This window comes from Lissotriton helveticus, chromosome 7 (assembly GCF_964261635.1).
Source record: "Lissotriton helveticus chromosome 7, aLisHel1.1, whole genome shotgun sequence".
Taxonomy (NCBI): domain Eukaryota; kingdom Metazoa; phylum Chordata; class Amphibia; order Caudata; family Salamandridae; genus Lissotriton; species Lissotriton helveticus.
In genome coordinates, this window is record NC_136068.1 from 385,839,197 (window position 1) to 385,855,618 (window position 16,422).

At 45.1% G+C, this 16,422-nt stretch overlaps 1 protein-coding gene across 1 annotated transcript in view; it reads right to left on the reverse strand.

Moving 5' to 3' along the window:
- LOC144768501 (fer-1-like protein 4) overlaps positions 1–16,422 on the reverse strand; it is a 936,890-nt gene that overhangs the window by 488,517 nt on the left and 431,951 nt on the right. The window contains exon 18 of the mRNA XM_078652210.1: positions 6,576–6,696. Within this exon, the coding sequence (XP_078508336.1) occupies positions 6,576–6,696 (121 nt within the window). The remainder of the gene's footprint in view (positions 1–6,575; positions 6,697–16,422) is intronic.

Below are 16,422 nucleotides of genomic sequence, written 5' to 3' on the forward strand. Positions count from 1 at the left end.
ATTATGAACATGTAATACAAGACTTCTTGAAAAATAAGAGTGATTTACAGGAAAAAATAAACTGCAGAATTTAGGTAATTTTCAGGAGTAATCAGTCGGTGTCAACCACTTCAATTAGGCTGTAAAAATGGGTATTACCTACGAAAAGATATTGATTAGAATGCGATTAGGACCAAACGGTAAACAACCTTTATAACACAACTTTTACCATGCAGTGCCTTTACGACGCAGCTTTTACAACGCAAACCATTACAACGCATTGCGCTGGGGGGCGCTCTAGGATAGGGAATGTGTTTAATGTACTATCCAACACCTTCCCTACTATCCACGGGGACTGGAGTTGGAATAGTAAATTAAACAATTCACTATCCAGCGCCTAAAAGCACTATGCGTTTTAATGGTATGCGTTGTAAAAACCGCGTTGCAAAAGCATGCGATGTAAAAGCATGCGTTGTAATGTCATACATCCGGACCAAACACCTATCGATCACCCTGTGGAGGTCATTTTAACAGAACATATTGCAAGCTGTATCAACACAATGCCGTTCATCACAAAGAACTAAACCTTGCATTGATTCAGAGTAATAGAATGAAACATAATTTTATGGACAACAGCTGTACCTTCCTAAATTTCATCTACTTTAAGACCTGGATTTGTTACATAATGATTGACACAATATAATTTAAAGCAAGGAGTACAAACCTTCCATGGATCTATACTACTATTATAAAGAGAGAACTTTGAACCTTTGAGGCGGGTAAACTCGGGAACCACAGCGCCAATCCAAACACCCGATACATCGTTGGAATTGTCAAGGTCTGCAGATGGACATAGGCTATATAAAAAAAAAAATATACGTTCTTTAAAATATTTACGATTAAAAACAAGTAGTCCCTTGGAAGTAGCGCCGGCCGCGACGTGCGTGCTGACATCAGGAGCGCGGGGAGGAGCGGCGGACATGAGCGCGGGGAGGAGCGGCGGACAGGCGGGGAGGATAGGCAGACAGGCGGTGAGGAGCGGCGGGGAGGCGGGGAGGAGCGGCGGACAGGCGGTGAGGAGCGGTGAGGAGCGGCGAGGAGCGGCGGACAGGCGGGGAGGAGCGGCAGCTGAGGTAGGTGAAGCGGCCCGTGTGCGGCTCATTGGGGGCCCTGAAAGTGGAGGGTGCGCTCCGGGGGACCCACGGACAACGTCGGGGCGGGCGGGGGCCCTGAAGCCTGAGACAATGTCGGGGCGGGCGGGGGGCCCAGAAGCCTGATTGCTCCCGGACAACGTCGGGACGGGCTGTTAGTTTTAAAATAAAGAAGAGAAAGAGAAATTTGTTGTAGACAAATTGTCAAACTTGTGAGCTGGGAAAACAATTTTCAGTTATTCGTGTGAATCAACGTGAGATGGTTTTTTCTACTGAATCTAAGGCAGTACTGGTTTTGCGCCCACTTCCACACAGTTTCTTTTTTGTTCTGCTACAATATAACCGTTGTGTGCTGTATAAATTAATTTGCTGGACATAGGGCCAGATGTAGGTAATTTCTATTTACCGATTCCTAAATACCGAATGTTACGGATTCGGTATTTAAGAATCGGTAAATAGAATGTAGGTAAACAATCGGTAAATGTTACTGATTCGGTAATATTCGTTATTACCCGAATCGGTAATAAGGAATACCTTTCCATTCATTCCTATGGGCCTGGAGGCCCATAGGAATGAATGGGAAGCCATTCACTATTACCGATTCGGTAAATACTGAATTGGTAATAGGGGGAGCATATTCAAGGGTGGCAGGGTGTCACATTGACACCCTGTTGCACCCCTGAATCGTGCATGTGTGCACATGTGGCGCACATACAAAATTGCTTTTTAAAAGGTATTCGGTATTTACCACCAACTTGTAGTTCGTGGTAAATAACGAATCCTTAAACCAAAAATGCACTCACTTGAGTGCTCCCTACATAGGATTTAAGGATTCGATAATTTACTGATTCCTTAATTTAAGGATTCGGTATTTTACCGATTCCTTACAATAACGAATCAGTAAATTACTGAATCCTTAAATCCAGTCTCTTACATCGCAAAGGGTTAAATACCGGTCGGTAACGGGAAATTTACCGATTTTCGGACGTTACCGGCCTGTATTAGCCCACCTACATATGGCCCTAATTGACTAAGCAGAGTTGGGGCAGTATGAGGAATCCTCCACCCTACACTGGCCTATCAGCAGACCGATTGGTAAAGAACTGTAAGTCATTATCTATGGAGGCTTAATTCAATATAATAATGAATTTAATGCTTGTGGCCTGGATTCTGAGACTGAGGTGTACATATTGTTTTTTTGCCCGGAGTATATTGGGTTCCGGCAGAAGTAGATCCGACCAATTTGTTTGAATCTGGGGGTAACTCGGTATCTTGTAGCTCAGAAAATCTTAAAGAGTGATACAGCTCCTCTAATTGTTTTTGCTGGCAGTGTTTCTTTGCTGAATGTCTTGAATAACCGCAGCACAGTTCCACTTGCAGAGATTATGTGATCTTTAGTTTATATTATATTCTACTATGGCTTGTATGTAGTGTACATACTGGACATTCTTCTGAAGTACATTTGTGCTTATAGAGGAATGTGTTTTGCACCGGGCATAAATAAAGTTTTAGGATGCTTCTGCACTGGCACTTTTCAAGTTAGACCCCTTGTGTATAAATACAATGATTATCATATACTCAAACATCTGTGTACCTATTATAAAGTTTAGGGTGGTATGAATAGTTTCTAAAGTTATAAATTCAAACGGAATGCAATTTAAAAAAATATTTGCATTCAAGTGGACCGTAACAGTTTTTTCTGTTTTTATATTTACATTTTAATGTATTATTTGATGGTTCTTGGTTAACCAGGTAAAGTTTCATTATTATTAATGCATTTAATGGTCTCTGTCCCATTACCAGGGGGCAAAATGCATCCCCGTAAAAAATACCACCCCGGCGAAGTGCTATTCACCCACCTCTTTGGAGTCTCACTTGAGTGTCTTCGAATCAAATAAACATAAACTTGCAATATATATGAGTGAAGTTAAATGTTTCTGCAAGTATTGCAGGCTGTGTTGTTATACTAAAAAAACAAGCATTTACAATGCAACGGTCTCGCCTTTGCAAAAGTTAGAGCTATTGGCATTGTAAATGACAACATTTTTATGTATGTGTTGGTTTTGAAAGATAAATAAATGGCATTGTCATTTACAATGCCAATAGCTTAATCTCTCGCAAATGCGAGACCTATTGCAGTTGCACCCACACAGAGCCACACACACACAGACGCACACACACACAGAGCCACACACACAGAGCCACACACACACAGCCACACACACACACAGAGCCACACACACACACACACACACAAAGAGACACACACATAGAGCCACACACACACAGAGCCACACACACACAGAGCCACACACAGAGCCACACACACACAGAGCCACACACAGAGCCACACACACACAGAGCCACACACACACATACAGAGCCACACACACACACAGAGCCACACACACACACACAGAGCCACACACAGAGCCACACACACAGAGCCACACACACATAACCACACACACAGAGCCACACACACAGCCACACACACACACAGAGCCACACACACACACACAGAGCCACACACACAGAGCCACACACACACAGAGCCACACACACAGAGCCACACACAGAGCCACACACACCCACCCACAGACCACACACACACACAGACCCCACAGATACACAGAGCCACACACAGAGCCACACACACAGAACCACACACACACAGAGCCACACACACAAAGAGCCAAACACACACACAGAGCCAGACACACACACAGAGCCAGACACACACACAGAGCCAGACACACACACAGAGCCAAACACACAGAGCCAGACACACACAGAGCCAGACACACACACACACATAGCCAGACACACACAGAGAGCCACACACACACACAGACACACACAGAGCCACACACACACACACAGAGCCACACACATACAGAGCCACACACACACACACAGAGCCACACACACACACACACACAGAGCCACACACACAGAGCACCACACGCACACAGAGCCAGACACACCCTCAGAGCCAGGCACACACGCAGAGCCACACACACACAGAGCCAAACACACACACAGAGCCACACACACACACAGAGCCACACACATACACAGAGCCACGCACACACACACAGAGCCACATACACACACAGATCAACACACACACCCACAGAGCCAGACATACACACAGAGCCCCCCACACACACACAGAGCCACACACACACAGAGCTCCAGAGCATAATTCCAAGAGCCAGCAAAGGCAAGTGTGTGGAGGGAGTAAGGGGTTAAAACTAAGTTCGCAACGCGTGTCTGTTTTCAATGCGTATATAGCTGCTGCCGCATGCAGTAAATTTCCACGCCACCCACGCCCCAGCACCTTTTTGCGGCTCACGGGACACCGCCCGCACCCTGCCTGCACACGCCTCTGCCACCATTAACCTGTGCTAGGCCACGCTGCATTCACCACGCCGGGTACACAGGGGCCCGCCTTCACTGCAGCCGCTGCAGTCACCAGCTCCAGACTCCCCCTGCTGGCAGGTGCACCTCACGTAGGCCTGGGCTCTTTATATGCTATTTATTCACTGCAGTCAACGAGGTGCTCATGTGGCCCCCAGAAGCAGTTCCGCAGCCCACTCCACACTTAGACCGCAAGCCCAGCTATTAACGCCGGGGGGGGGAGATAAGCCACCACAAGTATTTTCGGAGCTCACAGGCCCTTTTAGCTGTCGGATCATTCACGGCTAGGGATAGTACATACAGCCGTTTTTCACCAGCACGCCAGGCGTACTGCAAACACAATCAGGGCTCTCCATGCCCACACACCAGCTCCAGCGCCATCTCAGTCCTCGAAGCCACATACCAGCTATAGGCCTCCAGGCAGCCAGGACTCCTTGTGTTCTCCGTCCACCTCTGCCGCAACTCTTCCAGCACTCTCAGCAGTCTCTACGCCCAAAGGCAGGCTCTCGCTCCCAGCTCCAACTTGGGGGGGGGGGGGTTACTGCTCACCTCAGCTTGTATCTTAACGCAATCTCGTACCCCCGATCCAGGCCTGGCAGCTCCAACTCAACCGCAACTCCCCCTTGCCTTCAGCTAACAGGTCCAGCGCGCATACTGTGCTCCCGCAATCTTCACTCGTGCTTGCTGCCACAGCAATGTTCTCGCCAGACACCCCTGCCCTTTCAGCACCAATCACACCCGGCACAGGGTGGGGGGGTCCACAGCCCGCACTCGCAACACAGGTTCCTAGCAGCTGAGGCCACACAGCACAAGTACGGCATCCGCCATCTTGCCGTAGCAATACGCAAAACGTGCGCACGTACAACATTTGGGATCAAAAACATCGGATGGGTATTGCAACGTGGGAGTGTTTTAGAATATAGAGAGCTCGGTGTATGCGGTTTAAGGAGGGAGACGGGAGGTGGTGGGGAAATGAAGACGCTCAAAATGTTGAGGGAATAGGAGATAAAGAAAGGAGATGCGAGCTGGGAAGACAAAGAAGGGAGAGTTGGGGAGAAAAGCTGAGAGGGACATGGTGTAGTAATGGGCAAAAGGGGTGCAGGAACGACACAGAAGAAGGCCGCAGAGCACGTCTTACAGGGCAGCCATCTCCTTAGCAGCATGCTCACTCTGGGCTCCGGTTTTTTCCAAGGCACATTTTCCCTCGTAGAAGATGAAGGGAAACTGACAGTGTGTGACAAGCGCTCGCATCTGCACAGCCTTTAGTCTCTAAGCCCCGTCCTTTTCGGACTGGGCGCCCCGACTTCCTGCTAGGGTAAAAGGTTCCTTATCTTCTTTATGGGGCCATCTGGACCCATAAAGAAGATAAGAAACCTTTTACTTCAGCAGTAAGTCAAGGAACAGAATCTGAAAAGGATGGCGCTTAGATAGAAAGAAGAACGTCACTAGGACCTCTTCTCCAAAGGCTGGCCACCGTTTAGGAGGCCAGCCAATGGAGAAGAGGGGCGGGGCTTAACCCTCGCTAGTGAAGTTCTCCCTAAAACATAAAATCTCGCGAGCTCTACTGCGCATGTGCGCAGTACGCCAAGCGAGACCTAAAAATTAGCAACGTATTACCAACTGGACAAAATTATAAAAATATAATGCTCTGATTTGTTAATATTCCATTTGTCAATAACATTTCTGTGGTTTAGGGATTGGTGACTGTGTTGTTTCTGCTAATTATGAGCAATAATTTTGCAAAAAAACACATGCACAACAATTGTATGTTGGACAAATATGGCCAAACATTACACTGACACAAAGGTCTTGCTCACAAAAAAATATGGCACCATGCTTAGGTATCACTCAAATACTCACAGATCTCTAAGACAGCAGAATGATTAATGGAACTTTAGCTCTGTGATAAACGTCTGATGCATGAACAGGAAGAAAATAACTGGGCAACAACTAATTCCCAAACCAAGTGCAAAAAAGTTCAACAAATACCAATGGAACTCAGAGAAGCTAAACATTACTCACCAATCTTTCTGCAATTTTGATTATCCAATTGGAATTGCAGAGCCTCCATGTATGGTCTTCCCAATAACTCCAGACGTAGACACATGGCTTTTCATGGACCAATGGGATACAACTGTAGGAACTACAGTGAAAGGCATATTATAAGGTATTGAACAGACACTGCAAACTGAATATACCACAGTCTCAGAAATATTTGTGGAGAACCTTCAGACAGTTTGTTAGAATACTTCAATGATGTGTGCAACTGTTTAAGAATGTAAGCAAAAATTACAATTTCATTTGAATGAAAACAAAGAAAGCAAAAATACATATAGGTAATTGTTGGTTTCAGTAGTTAGAGTGACTACTATCCCTTAGCAGCAGCACTCTTAGATCGCTCAAGTGATGTTTCAGTAACCAGCCTTAGAAAACTATTTGTTAGTATGGGTATTGTCTTGAAATGTAACTGCATTTCTACACTCCTGAAAAGGCACTGAAGCTGTCATTTCCCATATATAGGTAAGGTGAGATATTATGCATGGGACCAAAGTTCTGCTCTCATGTTTTAGCCACTGTACCTAGGTGTGAATTGGGCACAAACGGAGTGAGGGCTTGAGGGCTAGGATTCCTAAGTTTTAGGTACTAATACACTGCTGGGTAGAGACTATTTAAGTTCAGTGCGGCCTATTTAGGAAGCATTTTGGTGTTGTGTATGTTCACCGGTGACTGCTCAGACTCTTACCTTAAACATACAGTTACTCCTATGCAAAGATGTGGAAATAAATGTAAGAAGAGATATGGTCATGGACATGGATGCCTACCATCTGTGGAGAGGCCTGTCACATACAGTTTATACCCATTGACTATGGTGACTAGGGAGATGCCCAAAGATAAAGGATGGTGCCTTTGGTCGTGCATCTTGGATCAGTTGTGGTAAATGCTTGGACGTCCACCCAATGGTGGAAGAGAAGCAATGCATATGAATGGGCACTATGCTAAGGGCCATGCAATATGCTCTGAAGATGTCAACAGGAGTAGCATTGAGTAAACCCATGGTAATAAGCTTTAAGCAAGCTGCACACAAATATTCTCTGATGGATCTACTATAAGTGAACAGAGCAGCAATTATTGTAGGCCAGCTATAAAAGCCTTGATGAGTCCACCAAAATGTTACATAAAGTAACCCATAGAAATAGACTTTAATCAGCCATTCTTGCTATGTTTTATGAGGGTTCCTCCAGGTGTGACAGATATGCACTCCCAGTGTGATGGAGGTTGGCCAATTGGAGTAAACATTACACAACCAGTCATGGTAGATGTTATGAGGTTTAGCTCAGGAAAGTCAAAAGAGTGCTCCAAGTATAATTGAAAGTGAGTCCCCAGACAGATGTGCTAAAGCCTGTAGACACCAATGGAAACTCTGGTATTCCAAGCAATATAGCAAATTACACTTCCCACAAGTGATGCTGTGCATACAATAACATGAGCGAGATTTAAAGTAAACAATAATGAAAGCGTAGAGTAGCAAATTACATTTAATGCTGGCGGGCATGTTCACACCAAACAGGGGCAGATCCCAAATGCATTTCAATTCAGATGCACATTATACAGGTTATATAGTTGGCTGAGGCAGACACTGAAGAGGAGTGGGCCAAAGATTCATCCTGTTTTGTACAGCTGGCTAGATACTGATAAGTGGAGTTGTGATTGGGGGCTGCAAGAATAATTCTCGAACATTCAGAGTGGCAGAAGCGGATCCAGTTATGATCGCACACTTTTATGCAACATTCCTGTAGTCTCCAAAAAGGAGTGGTGATGAACTGCATCAAACAAGGCAGACAGATCCAGTAGGAGGATCACAGCAATTTCTTAACTCCTTTACACAGTGATCTTCAAAATGGTGGTGGACAAAAACAAGCAAAGATAGCTTCACAACAGTTTATCTCTCTCACATGAGAACATGGCAGCCCCAGTATCAACAGGTGAGACGGAGAAAGAGGAAACTGTACTAAGGATTGGACAGTGCTCTGCAAAAGGAAGGGGGTGAGCACGGAAACAGGGACTAATAAGCTAGATATAGGCAAGTCATTAGGTGTCACAGAACAACAAGGCTAGGGAACTGCAGAAGGGAAAATATGTAGTGACTCTGCAGGGGGAGTTACCTGAGTAGAAAGGCACAGACCAATCACATCAACTCCAATGCCTGCTTACTGTACACAAATTGTGTGGCCAATATAATCTTGATCACCAAATTGCACCTGGGATTTCTTTGTAACATCAGTCTATGGTTTTGATTTCAAGACCCTACACCAGTTGGTGTCTCAGTGGCAGTATCAAATATGCTCAGGTCTATAAGTGTTGTACAAAGGCCCTCATACAGTCTAACTCGTGGATAGCGGTATATCTTGGTTCTCCGGTAAGAAAAGTTAGGTGGTTGATTTTGTCATTGGGTCCGCCTGAGTTTTCCGTTCTCTAGGCAGTCAACCTTCCTCCACCTGGAGGGAGACCATCTGGTTCTGTGACGGTCATGAATTTGTTGATTTTAGCGGAAAAAAGTGAGGTTAAAAATACCTACTTTCCTGTACACTTTATTCGTCAGGAAGGGGTAAGATTACATTATTTTTTTTGTCAAGTGACACACAGAACAGTGGTCACATGGGTAGTGTCCTGTAATTGGTCTACTTGTCCAGGTGTCAGGTTAGATTCCTTCTGGCTTTGTTTTGATCTTGTGTGGATTAGAATGTCTCGAATATTCTTTGTTCTGTTATTGGCAAATCTGGGTTTTGGCCATTTCATGTTGCTTGAAGTGAGGATATTCCAGTTTTTGTTAATTATCTTCTTTACCTGGTTTGAGGCTATGTTATAAGTCGTTACTCAGGTAAGGATATTTTTATCCTTCATTTTAGGCATCATGTCAAGGAGGTTGTCACAGTTCTGATTTCTCGCTCTTTTTTTTTTAGTTGATGATTGTATTGGGATATTGTCTTTCCTTGAGTTTTCTGCTTAGGTCATCTGACTGTTGTTTGTATACCTGTATACTACTGCAATTCCTCCTGATCCTCAGAAATTGGCTATACGGAAGATATTATCCCAAGGATCTTGGGTGGAAGCCATTAAATGAGAGGAGGTTGTTTTTGGCAGTTGGTTTGTAAAAAGTCTTGGTGGATAGTTTGCTGTTTCCTGTGTAGATGGTAATGTCAAGAAAATCTATGGTGGTCTCCTCTGCAGTATAGATGAATTTGCTAAATTCATCCCTGGTGTTGTTCCATGTATGAAATTCTGGTAAGGTTTCTGGTTTGTCTCCCCAGATTATTAGTACATCATCTATATACCTTTCCCAGAAGAGGATCTTTGCCTTGAAAGGGTTGGTGTCACTCAGGAGGTGTTTTTCCTCAAAAGATCTTACCTACAGACCTGCCAGACTTGGGTCAAATGTGCTGCCCATTGAGATCCAGTGCGTTTGGAGTTATAGGGTCCCATTGTATTCGAAATACTTTTCGATTAAGGCTAGGCGGCAGCTCTCCACAATGAAATGTATTGGTGTTTTTTATGGCCAATTTTTTTTAAATAGTATCTCTTCGATAGTGTTTAACATAGCTTCTTGGCGGAGGCTCGTATAAAAGCTCTTTATGTCTATGCCAACTAGTCAAGAACTGCCTTGTATGTCACATCTTTAAGAAGGTTTAGTAGATCACGTGTATCTTTTAGGTAGGCGGATTTTTGTTGTACTAGAGATCTTAGGTAATGGTCTGCAAATTGTGATAGGGGTTCTAACATAGAGCCTATCCCTGATACTATAGGCCTCTCTGGAGGTGGATTCCTGTTCTTGTGGGTCTTTGGAAGGGAATAGATATATGGTATCCGCAGGTTTATGGATCTCAGAAAATCTGCCTCATTTTTTGTGGCCAGAAGTTCGTTTCTACCACTTCTGTTATGATGTGGATGGTTCTTTAAAGTCTTTCTGTCAGGAATAGAGGGATCATTCTGTAGTGTCTCTCATGCCCTAGAAGATCTGTGCATTATTAGTGATAAGCTGATGTCGATACGAGCACGATGCGGCCTCCTTTGTCTTTTGACAGCAATTCTCTATAACATGGTCTCCCAAAAAAGATACTTGATTAGCTCCAAACCATATGAAACACTGCCACCAGGCTACTTAGAGTCAAGTCAAGTCAAGTTAAGTCAAAGTATGCTTTATTCGAGATTCACTCATAAAAGCAAGAGCATTCTAAAATGTAAAAGTACAGTTACATTTACAATCAATTATTTTAAGAACTAAAGCATAATATTTACAGTTTATGACTCGATGTACAATTCCAATTTTGAAGATTTTCATACAGTGCAAAATTAGCAATTATTTAAAAATAATATAAAAGTTAAAAAAACACGTGGCTAAAAACAGTTTTGTAATAAAAAACGTAGATATAACACGCAGACAGAGTATCCAGACAGAGAATAGTCAAGTGACTAGCAGTCTCTGTCTAATCGACCATGCCCATCCAAGATATTTGGCAGTGGCTGTTGATATCCATATCACAGTGCTAGTGCATATAATACGCAAGGCAACTGCACTACTGGTAGTCCCCAAATTCTTGCACATCGGTCTTAACCATACGCGTCTTGGGTCCGAATAGGCTGTACAAGAAAATAAGAAATGGCCAGTTGTTTCTTTGGTGGAACCACAAGCAGGGCAACTATCGCTCAACCCACCTTCCCATTTAGCTGTCAAAAATCTAAGGGGGAGTGCACCTGCTCTCAGTTGGAACAAAAGTTTTCTATCGCCAGGTCTAGTTATGATATCCCAGTAGGGTTCCAAAGAAGGATACAACTTAGCCTCTAGGAATCCTTCGGCCATAGATCCTGTACTAGAGCTACTCCAACCCCGGGAGGCTACCTTTTCCCAATAAATTTCTTTTAGAGCACTTTTAGTGGGGAATGTTGCTCCAGCTGGGTCTACCCAAAGCGAACTCATTCCATGCTCAATCAGAGTTGCTTTCAGCGATTTGAGCCACCCGATTTTATGGAATATATCCACTTTGATGATGTCTAAAAACCCCTCAGCATAATGGGAAAGCTCAGGCGTAGTCCAAAGCCTTCTCCAGTACAGAATCGGTCGAAGCCTGGCCAAATCTGTAACCGCTTTTCTGCCCAGATCGTACCTAAGGGGCAGCAAGGGAGTACTTTTAGGGACACCAGTTATTGCCCGGAAGAACGTATTTTCCGAAGTTTGTAGTGCAGCCACCTTCTCGAAGCCCCATAGCTCAGCACCGTAAAGAGCGGAGCCAAGAGCCTTTGCTTCATATACCTGAAGGGCAGGCTTTACAGGTTTCGTCAGGGATTTTCTATGCTCGGAACTAATAGCACCTGATAGTTGCCTGTGCCTCAATGTAGCGATATCTATATGTTGGCACCATCTGTTCTTATTTGAGATGTGAATACCCAGATACGTAAAAGTGTTCACCACCTCTAGAGGACGACCATTAATGATAATTTTAGATTTAAAACTGCGGTGGGGATTAAAAATCATAAGTTTTGTTTTGGTCACATTGACCTCTAGGCCGTGCTCCCCACAGAATACGTCAAAGATAGACAGTGCACGCTGTAAACCACTTGGGGTCTTTGATAGGATAAGCGTGTCGTCTGCGAACATAATAGGCATTTTTATGCCAGCTAATGAGGGAGCGTCCAACTTCGCAGATAACATGCGGGATACGACACCGTTAATGAACAGTGTGAAGAGAGTAGGAGCCATTGAACACCCTTGCCGGACGCCCCGCTCAACCGGGAAATCCGCTGTAACCATGCCCTGTGGCCCCCCCCCCCTCCCCACTGGATTTTAGCAAAGGTTACATCATGGAGCCGCATTATCAGTGTCAATAGATCATCTGGTACACCCAGGTTCTTGAGAACAGACCACAGCTTCGACCGTGGTACTAGATCGAAGGCAGCCCGTAAGTCGACCAAAGCCGCATAAAGGCTACCCCCGCCCAGCACCACGGTCCTCCACTGCAGCAAGTTGAAGCGGAATACCTGGTCCACTGTACTTGTGGACCTACGGAATCCCGCTTGAGATGGTGACAAAGTGTTATTATCCTCAGCCCAGTCAAGGAGCCTGTTCACAATCACACGCCCTACTATCTTTTGGGTGGTATCGATAAGGCTTATCGGCATGTAGTTGCCGGGCTGGGATTGGTCACCTTTCTTAAATACTGGTATAATTACTGCTCCCTGCCAGGGTGTCGGTACCTTTGCACCCTTAGCAATAGTGTTAATAAGAAGGTAAATGTACTTAGACCAACGTTCCTTGTCGTTAATAAAAACGTCGTCAGGAACACCGTCTAGGCCAGGGGCGCGCCCACTATTCACAGAGCTCAAGGCCACCAAGATTTCTTTGAGATTGAAAGAGTTATCTTTGAAGTGGGTTGGACTTATGTCCGCTGGACTGGTGACCTGTTTTGCTTCGGCATAATGTGTTCTAAAGAATTTTACCCACTCTTCTTCCGGTACATTGTTAATTGGGGGTTCAGGTATCCCCTCACTACCCCACTTAACAATGCTCCAAAACAGTCTAGAATCTTTCTTATCACTAGCTCTTTTTAATTCAGACCAGTGGTGCTCGTCCCAGGCTTTCTTTGCGTTCACTATACTAGCTTTATATTCCTTTCTAGCAGATTGGATAGCCATGGTCTCCCTCCCCTTTAAAGCCGTACCTAGGGCAATTTGTGCGTCCCTGCAGTGGGCATTGTACCATTTTGCATGCTTAGGGACTCTCTCTCCATTGCCCTTCACAGGCTTCAAGAAGTGGTTTTTGATAGCGCAAAAGAGAGTATCATGAATTTCAACAACGCTACTCAACCCAAAACTAGAAGAATTAATGTGTTCCATGGCTAATATCGCTTTATTGGCTTCAGTGTTGATGTTGGCAATGGCCTGCTGGTTGGTCACTACATTTACCCATCTTAACCTACGCATGTCATTTACGGGGACAGTTAAGGGTGGTACAAGGGCATTAGGGCCTATGGGCCCGTTGGTTGGTGACCACCATTTATGCTCTGTACACAGAGGGTTGTGGTCACTCTCACTCCTCCACACAACCTCCATGTCACATACCAGCGCCCATAGTTTCAAACTACAGAGTACATAATCTATTCTGCTTTTATGCCGCCCATTGTCAAATGTCATAGACCCACTTTTGTCACTTGATGTCCTTCCATTTAGTGTTCTTAAACCTTTTTCAAAGCATAAGGCATTCATACTAATCACATCCTTGGTCCAGCGTACAACTGATTTCAGCTCTAATTTTTGGACTCCCCAATGCCAATCCTCTTCGTCCCCAGGGAAATCGTCATCTATGGCTAAGGGTTCAAATGTTCGATTAAAGTCACCTGCAATGACAATGTTATTATCTTGTGAGTGAGTATCAAGGAGGGAACCCAAGGCCGCTCGAACCTCTGACCTCCCACCCTTGCTACTCCTCACATAGACATTGTAGATGTCGAGCGATCCCAAATTGTCTGAGTTCATTCTTTCAGGAGCTACAAAAGTGGACACTGTAATGTGAGGGCATGTTTTCCTTAACTGAATCTGAGATTGGCGTGGGGTAATGCTTCTAAACTCGAGGGCAAAAAGATTATCTGCAAGGAATGGTGATTTCAAAGTTAACTCTATAGAGTCATAAGCAAAGTTTAGGGAGCTCAATCTTATCACCGCAACGATGTCCTCCCTAATCACCGAACGGCAGCCTCTGACATGGCGGAGCCAATGAATGGCTTTGTTAGTTAGAGAGTCTGGGTGCTCACTATTGCCATATGTTCCTTTTATTCGTTTTGGGACATTAGTCATGTATATTTTGTTCTTAGTATAGGGTTCTCTGTCATAGAGACCGCTCGGTTTAAATCCCGTTTTATTTGGCCCTAGAGTTAATGGTCCCCCTGACACTTTAGCCAAATTTAATTGCGGTCCAACTGGGCCATTGGTATTTTGTCTAATTGTTTGGCTATTCTTCTCACCTCTGAGGCCTTGGGTAGACAAACCTACGTCCCTGTCTTTCAGGGGTAGGCAACCGGTGTTTAGACCTGCTGCTTTCCCCTGTCTCTGGATGCTAGGTTGGTTCAAAATTTTGACTAGGGGTGCCTTTCTTGAATCACCAGTGCTTGGTAGGGATTGATTACATACAGGGTGAGCCACATTATTTGTTAGATTTGGTACAACTTCGCCTTTGTCGAAAATCATAGAGGTTAGATTAACAATCAATGACCTCAATGACTCTATTTCATCTCATAACAAAATGACAAGATTGGACAAAGTATCAACATCCAATGGCAGTGACTTATCCCTACTGCCAGAGTTGTTGATACTTGGAGGACGCTCGTTATGGACCTCAGCCAGTACTGCATTCCTGTTACCCAAAAGTACCTGGGCGGCTTGTGCCTGTTGCTCAATCTCACGCTCAGAATCAATGGGGGTATCCCTATCCACTATACTAGCAGATTCATTAGATGCGGTAAAACAGACCTCAGTTGGCATATCCATACTTTCCTTGGATTTACGTTTCCTTTTTGCTTTCAACATAACTGGTATTTTGAGATGTTCAATAGAAACATTAGATGAATCCAAGGTGTTCACACCCTTATTTGACACAGCAGGCTCTATTTGATTAACATAAAGGATTCCCCTACATTCGTCCACAAGGGTATCAATACGATCCATTATATCAGTGGCAGCAGCTTCGGGTACCTTTTTAGGCGGTCTCTTCCCCTTACAAAGCTTTGAGGCATTGCCAGTCACGCTCCCCCCCTCCATTGCTTTTCGTTTCCCCATGTGGACTATATGTGTGGTACTATTGACTATACAAGGAATATAATATGCCACCCCAGAGTCAAACAGTCTCAAATAGTAGTGGAGCTCCTCTTACGGTGTTTCAGTAGATGACGATGGTCATTTTTGGGGAGTATTTGGGGATATGGCCCGTCCCTAGTCGCCCCTGGTCGTCCACGGACGGCCACAGACGGCCCGCCCTCTGCCCGGGCTCAGTTCGGCGCCGCCCGCGCGCGTCCCGCGAGACGGGAGGCGTGCCCTTCTCTTAATGCGCCGCCGGGCGCGTTGTCCACGTTGCTCCCGCTGCGCCTGGCCCGGGGCTGCTGGGAGTTGTGGTTCGTCCCGGTGATGGTAGATGCGCCGTTGCCCTCACGGCAGGGGCGGAAAGGAGAGCACAGGTATGGCAGCCGATCCCCTCACGGCGCGGTACAATGTCCTGCAGAGAGCCCCACTTAGAGAAACCCTTGCACATGTCTACACTTCCCACCTTCGTCCTCAGGTGCACTGGATCCAGGAGAGCAAAATAAGCATTTTGAAGGCCATGCGCGTGTGTCACAATTCCCCTCTTATCTTTACCAGAAATTGCACTATTATTCCCCTACCAGAGTAATTTTCTCTTCTTTGCATCTTCTGGTAGGAATTTACAAGATTCCCAGGATGCATTCTGGAGGCTGGGCTTTCTCCTTCCAGGCTGCTAAGATTTGGAATTTTCTCCCGGACTGGGTCTGAAGTCAGCCAAATCTGATAATATCTTTATAAACCACTTGAAAACCTGTCTTGCCAAACTGCCTGCTGCTAATTCCCTACATTTGTTCCCTAAACCAATACCAGGATGTGATATGTGGTATCAGATTTCTATAGACTTATTATTCATTCATTCAATCATTCTTCTATTCAGTGTGGGAGAGAGCATTTTTGATTTCCCGGACTGGCGTATTAGATAGCCAGCTCCCCTGCCAGCTTGACAACAGAAACTGAAGTCCTAAGTTCTGCTGAAAGGCTGTTGACCCTACCTCACAATAACAGCTGCAGATGGTACACTTCCTGGAAG